Source organism: Tetrahymena thermophila (assembly GCF_000189635.1).
Source record: "Tetrahymena thermophila SB210 genomic scaffold scf_8254564, whole genome shotgun sequence".
NCBI classification, from domain to species: domain Eukaryota; phylum Ciliophora; class Oligohymenophorea; order Hymenostomatida; family Tetrahymenidae; genus Tetrahymena; species Tetrahymena thermophila.
In genome coordinates this window covers 200,735-210,841 of record NW_002476335.1, presented here as the reverse complement: position 1 = coordinate 210,841, position 10,107 = coordinate 200,735, and the positions used below count along the sequence as shown (strand labels likewise).

Below are 10,107 nucleotides of genomic sequence, written 5' to 3'. Positions count from 1 at the left end.
ATAAAATGAGTATGTTTATCATCAAAAAGTCTACTCTTTTTAAGTAAATTTAAAATATCTTCTTAATCAATTTTTTTATTAATATATTTTAATTATTCTTTCTTCATCTCATCACTTAATTTTTTTGTTTTATTTAAAAAAATATTATTTAATTAGATGAATGAAACATTAAAAAAAACATTTGTTAAAAATATTTTTGGTTATTTAAAATATTATGATAATTTGCTTAGTGAAAATAAATAAATAAATATAAATCAGATTATTTTATATTTATTTTTAATATCTTTTGAAATTATTTCGTTTTTTAAATTTACACTACTTGTATAATTAACTCTATAAACCAATTAAAAATATATTTAAAATTAATTTTTTATTTATTCTTAATTAGTTGATTTTTTACTTTTGATTCTTTCTAAATAAAAATTAATTACAAAAAATTTTGATTGTTTCAAAGATATATTTATTTATTTGTTTAAATTTATTCTAATACTTTATTTATTTTAAAACTAAATAGTTAATTGCTTTTTAAATTTTTCATAAGGCTTAATCTAGTTACTGTAAAAACTTGGATCCTCAAACACATCTAAAAATTAAACATTGAGGAAGGACTTTTAAAAATAATTTTAAAAATAAATGGTGTCTTCAGCTCCTCAGCTCGTCGGGTATTTCCAAGGAGTTACAGTATATTTTTTAATGAAATAAAAAATAACTAGCATATCATGATTTTAAAAATTAGAAAAGGAACATTTTTTTATTTTTTTTATGTAATAAAATAGATAAATTATCTATCAACTATAGAAATTTTTTATAGTAAATTACAAAGCTATACAATTCAGCGACACAATTTAGATTAGATGAGCTTATTCTATTCAAAATTAATCAGATTAATTAATAATAAAAATTATATCTTCTATTTCATATCATTCTCTAAATAAAAAATTTAGATTTGATTAAATCTGAATAAACTCAATCCTTCTGATCTAATTTTTAACAATTTATGCGACTCCTACAATTTTGTTTAATATTATGAGTAATTTAAATCCATTAAATTCTTTACTTTAGAAAAATAATAACAATTTAAAATAAAAAAAATACAATTAATAATAAAAGTAATTATAAAAAGCTAAACATAAATTTCAGATTTATAAATGGACCAAGAAGCAGAAGTTATAGTATCAAGCTCTTAAGCTTCTAATTTCATCATAAAAGTTTAAATTAATGAATTTAAATTTAAGTTCTAAGTTAAAGACCCTTAACAAAAGATTTAGTAGCTAAGATATGAGTTAATAGAACATTTAAAGAAACTAAACTACAATCTTTAAGATGAAGCATATAGTTGTTATTCACTTGCTGACGACTAAGAGTTTGTGCTTTCTGAAGATGATGCTGTTTCAAGCTTAATTTCTCACAATGACCTAGTTAAGATGGTATCTAAAGTTAAATAAGAATAGGATTAGCCGATTTAAGTAGAATAATAGAAAGAGGAAGATCCTAAAGAGGCAATAGTAATTTTGTATGATATTTCAGGTTCTATGGGATCAACATTTTATAATGAGTAAGGCTTACCTAGAATAGGAGCAGTTAATGCCTTTTTCTCTGCTTTTGCTGATAAAACACTTGCTATGGAGTACAATCACGTAGTTTCACTTTTTTGGTTTGACAGTAAGATAGAAAAAAAATGTGAATTTATCAGAGATATGAATACGTTTATCAAGCTAGTAGATGATGCTGCTCCAAGAGGTGGTACTCGTCTGTATGATTCTTTAGTTGAAGGAGTCAACAGTTTAATAGAATACAAGAAAAAGCACCCTAACACTATTTTACGTATGATTGCCCTTACTGATGGTGAAGACAATGAATCTAAATATAAACCTGGTGAAGTTGCAGCTTTGATATTAAAAAATCGTATTATATTAGACTCATTTGTTGTAAGTTAATAAAGCTTGTAATTAAAAGCAATCACTCATGCGAGTGGTGGTAGATGTTATTGCCCAGCCTCTATAAATGATGGTTTAAAATTATTTGAAATAGAAACAATCCTATCTGTTCGTGCAAGGGACATTAATTTCGAAGAGTTTTACTCAAAGAGTGTTTAATAATGTGACACTGATTAATTTATTAATTTAGACAGATTCTAGTCACTTCCTTTTGATACAGAAGGTATTTAAGTTAGTTATGATAAGTAAATTTAGCAGCCTGCTGCAGACATTAGTCATATTATAGCAAAGTACTCCAAAATTGCTAACAATCCAACTTAACCATCATCATCCTCTACCTCGAGTACTGGAGCTAGTATTAATTAATAAGGACCTAGTTAAGCAGTTTTAAAAAGAATAGTCAAAGAATTAGAAACTATTTAAAAGGAAACTGACCCTAATTTTAAGGCTAAAGTATTCCCTGCAGAAAATGATATAATGAACTGGAAGGTGCTATTAATAGGTCCTGAAGGAACAACATACAATTATGGAGTCTTTATGGTTTATATAACTTTTCCAAATGACTATCCCTTTAAACCTCCTCGTACCCGTTTTATAACTCCCATATATCACCCAAATATAAGCTCCTAGGGACATATGTGCTTAGATATTCTAAAAGATTAATGGTCCCCAGCCTTAACTATCTAAAAATCACTAAATAGTTTTTTGTCCTTAATGCAAGATCCTAACCCAAATGATGCTCTTGATAGTACTATTGCAGCATAATATCTTGATGATATTAACATATTTAAATAGAAGTGCCTAGATCACATTAAGCAATATGCTAATAAATCAGTAGACGAATTGATGGTTGACATAATGGGAACTTCATTGGATGTTAAAAGCGAATTCTATGTTAATACTCATGCTGAATTAAAACAATGGATTAATTCAAATAAAGCTAAATTTTGAAAATCATTAAAATTTTATTTCTCATAAATTTAAAAGCTCATTTGAAATAATTAATAAAACTTAAAAATATAAAATTTTTTATTTGATTTTGTGTTTTTATATTATTACTTCTATTATATTTTTTTATTAAAATAAAATGGTGAAAATTTTACTAAATATATTAATTATTATTTTATTTTGGTATAAGCTTGTAATTGTTTGATTTTTATTTATTTACTTATCATTTATTTTTCACTAAATTCAAGCTTAGATTTTTATTAAAATAGGTTTTTTATCAAAAAAAACAAAACAAATAATAGTTAAATCAAATAATTTAAGAATAGATAAAACTTAGTGATGAACAAACAGTTTAATAAAATTTATCTATTTTATATAAGTTGAGATTAACTTTAAAATATTTTAAAATATTTATCTATTAAATTAGATAGCAGAAATTAAAAGATTAAAAAATATGGAATTCGGAATTAGAAAAATATTTGATGCTAATTTTAATTTTGAGAAATATGAAAACCAGGTTTTTGAATAAAATTGCTTTTAATTTAGAGCAAGCTAAAAACTTAGTAAGAAAATCTTATTTTGAATTTAATTGCTATTATTTTTACTAAATAAATATTAATTTTTATATTGTCTATGCAAATCATCAGATTTTATTAAGCTAATTATACAAATAAATACTGTATATCTTAATAAAGTTTCGCGGTAAAGAAGATAATCGTAATTCATTCAGAATTTGATTTTTATCAGCCATTTAGATTTGATGTCAAGATAAAGCAACAATGACTTAGAAATAATTTATACATTTTAATTTTTATATCAATATTATTAAGACTAAATCAATTAATTTCAAATTTATTAAACTATATAGATTATTAACAAATTTGAATGAGTTATTTATAAAAAATTAATTAGCTAAAGAACTCAGTAGCTATTGAATAGAATATTAATAAAAGCGAAGAAAAAATGGACATTGAAAAATCTAAAAATTAATCAAATTAAAAGCAAGAAGATCCTGAAACAGACGTCAGCGATAACGAGAATGAGAAATCATAAAGCAAATCATAAAAGTGGGGAGAAATAATTCCTCTTGATTCACGTAAATTCTCTGTATTTGAGTGCCTTTAGAATGAAATAACAATTGGTAGAGCTCCTAATAATGTTCTAAGAATTGATGACAAGCGTCTTAGCGGTACCCACTGTAAACTTATTTATGATCCTTCAGAAAATGAAGTTTATTTATAAGACCTGTCTACAAATGGAACTTTTATTTTTGATAGAAAACTTGGTAAGGAAAATAAATCTAAGATAGATAGCGGGGATCTCATATATATTCTTCACAAATCTAAAGTTAGTTAGGCTGATGTCATAGGTTTTATTGTAAAACTTTCCTAATCTTCATCAAATGGAGGAGCTTATGCATCGAAGTTGAAAGAAGAAGAAACTGCTAAGATAAAACAATAACACAGGGAAGAAGAAGAATAAAGAATCTAAAAAATCAAAGAAGAGCATGAAGAAGAAAAGCGTAAAATTTAGGAATAGTTGAACAAATTTAAGACTTAGGATGATAAAATATCTGAAGAATTAGAATGCGTTATTTGTATGGATATTATCTATTCTTGTGTGACTCTTTAACCTTGCTTACATAATTTATGCGGAGCTTGTTTTTATGACTGGAAGCAGAAGAGTGATGAGTGCCCAAATTGCCGTTCTAAATATAATGATTTTGCAAAAAATCCTACAATCAACAATTTAATTGAAAATTTGCTAAACAAACATCCAGAAAAAAAAAATACAAAAGAATATTATGAATAAATGGACGAGAAGATAAGAAAGCTTTGGAATATACCTGCTCCAGCAGCATAAAAAAAACCAGAACCTAAAGCTCCAATAAGAAATAACAACAATAGAATATAAAGTGAGGACGAAGAACCTGAAATAAAACCTGCACCTTCAAGACCTTAATAGTCAGCTTAAAATAAAAATAGTATAGGAGGCAAAAAAAATAACTTAGAAGTATGCAGAGAATGCAAAAAAGCTAGAGATGATGATGGATTTTAGTGTGATGAAAATACTAAGCATGTTACATGTAATGCATGCAAAAAAGAATTTCCTGACAGAGGAGATGAGAGTGATAATTAAAAATGTGTAATATGTAATCTATTTTTCTGTAATTTATATATGAAAGGATGCAAGTAGAAGAGATATTTAATTCTTGGTAATTATCTTGAGCTATTGAGAGAAAGAACTCCTCCTAATTTTATACCACTTGGCTTTTTTAATAATAACCATACAGAAAGCAAAGTATTTAGTTAATATATGACATAGAAACGCTTAACAACATAAATGATATATAATGACATTCTGTAAAAAGAAATGAAAACAGGAAAATTCTTTTATGAAAAAAATAAGAAATTTGATGCAAACGAGACTGACAACAAAAGAATTTAATTGAGAGATATCTCTCCAGTGTGCTAAGTTTGCTTTACAAAAGTTTGGTTCCAAATGGTTGTTTAATACAGAATAAAAATAGTGAAAGACTTGCCTTCTCCATATAACAATAGAGATAAATGTTGGTATGGAATAAATTGTAGAACTCAATAAACTAAAGATGATCATGCAAAAAAGCTTGATCACGTATGTGAATAAACAAAATTTTGATTAAGATATTTGATGTAAATGTGTATTTAAAAAATATAATTATATAGAATTAATCATTATTAATTTAACTTCTTTTTAAATCTAATTTAAATGAATTTTTTCTTATGAATACTGCTATCTAAAAAATTATTTTATTTCAATTTTTTATGAAATTATTGATAACTGCAAAATTTAATTTATTTCTCTTAATTGAAGATTCAAAGCATTATATACTATTTTTATTCCATTTCTTTTTTTTTTTTTACTTTTGTGGAAAATCTTACAATTTAGTGTATTACAAAGCTGTTACAATTACAAAAATGTATATCCTTCTGAAAATATTGTTGAGTATCTTATTAAATGATATATGTTTATCAAAAAATGTAAAACTCCAGCTTTAATTCACTATTTGTCATTGTAATTTGAAAATACTACTATCATCATTAAGCTTTAATTTATAAGTTAAGTAAATCGTCAATTTTTGGGAAAAATAGTACTTTTTCTAAAATTATTACAATATATTCAAAAATAGATATCTTTTTTGATATTTTTCAAATCAAGTTAATTTTTATATTTGATTTAACTAAAAAAAAAGTGAATGTATTTATTTTCTAATCTATAAACAATTTTTTAACAAATAAATCTATAAATGCTATTACTAAGATAAAAATTTGAAATATTTATTTATCCTTTTTTGAAAATATATGTATAATAAATGCATTTATTTAAAGCAATTTATCTTAATTACTGAAATGAAAATAAAAGTAAATTAATTTAATTTACATTTTTCATTCATGAACTTACAAATTAATTTTAAATACTAATAGAAATTACTTTACAATCGTAATGAATTATAAGAAAATATCTGATGGATTCATAAAAATGTAATTTTTTTTGACAATAAATACATAAAAAAGTAAATATTAAGAATGAACAACTTACCACAAATATCAACTTCTAATTAAAAACAAAAAAATTAAATTTTGCTAAGTGAATTTTTATTTATACTTTATAAATAAATAAATGGTAAATAATATTTTAGTAGAAAAAAAATATTTTCATTCAGTGTTTGTTTTTGTAATAAAAACCCCTTTAATTTTTTAAATCAAATGAGTTTTGAATTGAACTTAATATTGGAAGCCTTACCTTTCTTAGAACTGAAATATAAAAGAAAAACCCCATTAGTCTAAATAAGTTAAGCAATACATATGTTAGTAAATACCTTATTAATTTTAAATGTGGTTTTCGCAATTACCAGATCTAATTAATATTTATTTGCTAAAGAAATTAGCTATATATTATAATTAGAAAAATTACTTTGGTTTTTACTAAAAGTACTCTAATTTTTGGAAAATGAATTAACTTGATTCAATTTGCAATTAATATGTGAATGGTATTAAAGAGGCAAAATTAAATGTTGAGATTTTGCTTATATTTACTTGTTCAGTGTTTATTAATTATTAGCTTTCTTTTATAGTTAATTAACAATAAAATGTAAAATTTATCAAAAGCTATTTCTCAATCAAAAAGTTGAGCTCTATTTTTAATTTAATGTAAAAGATCATATTTTAGCTTGATAATTAAAATATCAAAAAAAAATATTTATTTTATTTACTAATATACCTTGTTGAAAGCATTCTTAGTGCAGTGCGTGTAAAGAAACCATTAAAAAGAAGCCTAGATTTGATATTAAATTCTCAATTTGCATTAAATATAAAAAAATTATAAAGAGTAGTTGCTACTAATAACTTAGAAATTAGTTTTCTCTGACAAATGAGCAGAATCAGACACAGTGGGAGTGGATTTGAGTCATAAATATACCAATATAATGCAAATTTTGCTTCTGATAAATTAAAGTTCTATGAAAAATTCTATTAAGACGAATAGTAAATGAGAGTTTAGATTATAGCATATGAAAGATAAGAAGATTTAAATGGAAAAAAGTTTATAGTAAAATTTTTTTTGTATTTGTTAAATTTCTTAAATTCATAATGCTTTTTACTTTTATTTTTGTGAACATGTTCACTTGAAATAATTTTTATTAATATTATTAACAATATTAAACATTATGTTTATAAAAGGGATACATTATTCAAGTTGAAACTGATCAGTTAAGTTACTAGATATCAAAGCGCTACTCTGAATTCAAAAGTTTTAAAAGTGAGGTATGACTTTTTTAAAAGCTTAAAGTGAATATTCACAAAATATTGAACAAATCTTTGAAATTGAGTGTGTTTGTTAAAATTAACATTTTTGATAGGAAAAATAAGCAAGGAAATCAAACACTGAATTAATTTAATTAAAATTTTGTAATACGTCATCATTTATTATCATATAAATATAAAATTAAAGATAGAAAAATAGTAAATTTAAAAAGATGTATTTAGCGAATTTCCTCGTAAAATAATCTTTGGAAATTAAGAACCTGAAGTCTTAGAGTCGAGAAAAATAGCATTGAACAGTAATACATAAATCAATTCATTTTAAGTAAAACCAACTTATTTGCTAAAAACTAGATTTCATTTAAAGGCTTGTGGAAATATAAAGAGAGTCATACATTCCTCAATTCTATGATTTTTTAGAAATTTACAGTAAAACTTGATGAAATATCAAGAGAAATAATAAATTTATTTTTGAATAAAATTAGACAAATATTAGATGAATAAAATTTCGATACCTTATTAGAGAAATTAGTTATAGAACAGCTAAATCAAAGGTATGGGTTCTTAAATTCACGATAGCTCAGACTTAAAGGAAATAAATGATATGCTGATATTATTAAATAAGCACAGTGATGAACAAATTTAAAATTATAGATAAATTGAAGAAAGATACGGTAAATAAAAGCCTAAGTTAGAAATAAAATCTATTAAATTACTCCTTCATGTAAATATATAGCTATTATTTTTCAATTTGCAAATATTAAATAAGCTCTTTTATTAAAAAGGGAAATGATTAACTAAAGGGGTTAATTAAAATTGTAGGTTAGCCTTCCAGCGATGACAATTCCATGAAGAATAATCATATCTAATGCTCTGCAGGTTTGTAAATTTTGGCTAAGCTCCTAGACTTTGAATTCAATAGAGATGCAGAAACATATATAAGAGTTTTTTCCAAAGAAACACCTGTTTAAATGTATCAAGAGCTGAGATTAGGTAAATTAATTTAATAATTAAAATAATTTCTTAATTATTTGCATAAATACAGATAAACATATATCAGATCTTCCAGCAAATAATTGTAGACAGTATGCATTTTAGCTGCTTTCTAAATATGCAGACAAAAACTAAGATAAAGAAAAATAAATTTATAAATTGATGTCTGATTACTTTAAGCTTTCAAAGCAATCTTTAGAAGAATACAAAAAATGGAGTTAATAAAGGTAGTAATTGACTACAAATTAATATTTGCAAAGAAACTAATTAGAAATCTTTAAGTAAGAAAAAGATAATATATTTTAAACAGATTCTACAGACAACATGGCTTTGTAAATTGATAATTTCTTACTTCAGGATTGGACAGATATAAAAAAAGATGATACAGAATACAAAATTAAAACATAATAGCGGTAAATATTATTTAATTAAAGAGTAAATATAAAGTTACCATTGTAAATAATTCAGAGGAAGCTAATTATTTAAAATAACGAGCTACTTTCCAACAGAAAAAGAAAATTTGATTGACTTCTTTGTTGATAAGCAATACATATGGGATAGCAGAGTAAAAATTAGTTTGCTAATATATTTTTTACTTTACAATTTTATAAATAACAATATCAAAAAGTGTCGTGAATATAGAGAATTAAAAGAACAAGATGTTAATGATATATCTATCCTTCCTGTTTCTTATGAATAATACTTTTAAAGTACTGCCTAGATCATATTTTTATATAAGGTTTAGCGAATGGAAGATAAAAATAATATCAAAATATTTAAATAAAAAGTTGATTTGGACTAAATTAACAAGTCAGTGTATTAAAATCAAAAATTAGGTAATATTTATTTCACTTAATTTTTAGTGTTTATTAAATTATTTCTAAATCAAAAAGCTGATTGGTCTGTCTACTACTTATTTTAGGATTACAATAACAGTGATAAACCAGAAATAAGATGCAAAGTTACTTAGATAATAAAGCATAACAATGACAATTTCTTTTTAAGTGAAATGACAGGAGACAAAAATGATACAATCTAAAGTTTAATAAATTTAATGAAGCATATAAAATCTAAGTATTGCAAAAATAATACCAAATGAAGAAATTAATGTACGTATGAAAAATAATGAGTTATATGCTTATTAAAAATAATTAAGCAAAGAAATTTAAATAAAGATTATTATCAGACAGTGTTCTTTTGATTTCAGAAATCAAATACATAAATAAATAAATAAAAAAATAAACAAACAAAAACAATTCAAAACATTTTATAAGTAAAATAAATTTTTGAGATCATTTTAAATTATTTTTAAAAAAATTATATAAAGTAATATTCTAAAAAGTAAAAAATTGTATTCATTAAATGTAAATATGTATTCAACTAATAATTAATTTTAAATAAGTTAATTAAATTAATTCTTCTTTAGCTAA

At 23.4% G+C, this 10,107-nt stretch overlaps 3 protein-coding genes across 3 annotated transcripts; 2 read left to right on the top strand and 1 right to left on the bottom strand. All coding sequences in view use genetic code 6, as the record gives it.

The window, feature by feature from the left end:
* Positions 1–1,148: 1,148 nt before the first annotated feature.
* TTHERM_00218380 (hypothetical protein) lies at positions 1,149–2,888 on the top strand (the record flags this gene model as incomplete). Its single annotated transcript, XM_001020510.1, has 1 exon — positions 1,149–2,888. One exon carries the CDS (start codon positions 1,149–1,151, stop codon positions 2,886–2,888), a length of 1,740 nt encoding a protein of 579 aa, XP_001020510.1.
* A 1,331-nt stretch (positions 2,889–4,219) lies between these two features.
* Positions 4,220–5,245, bottom strand: TTHERM_000218379 (transmembrane protein, putative; the record flags this gene model as incomplete). Its single annotated transcript, XM_012798725.1, has 1 exon — positions 4,220–5,245. The coding sequence occupies one exon, from the start codon at positions 5,243–5,245 to the stop codon at positions 4,220–4,222; it is 1,026 nt and encodes a 341-aa protein (XP_012654179.1).
* Positions 5,246–7,295: 2,050 nt separating this feature from the next.
* On the top strand, positions 7,296–9,776 carry TTHERM_00218360 (PX-SNX-like domain protein; the record flags this gene model as incomplete). The annotated part of the gene is made up of 10 exons (XM_001020508.3): positions 7,296–7,472; positions 7,604–7,687; positions 7,875–7,983; positions 8,039–8,113; positions 8,170–8,408; positions 8,470–8,677; positions 8,730–9,090; positions 9,146–9,242; positions 9,306–9,513; positions 9,571–9,776. 10 exons carry the CDS (start codon positions 7,296–7,298, stop codon positions 9,774–9,776), a joined length of 1,764 nt encoding a protein of 587 aa, XP_001020508.3.
* Positions 9,777–10,107: the final 331 nt, after the last annotated feature.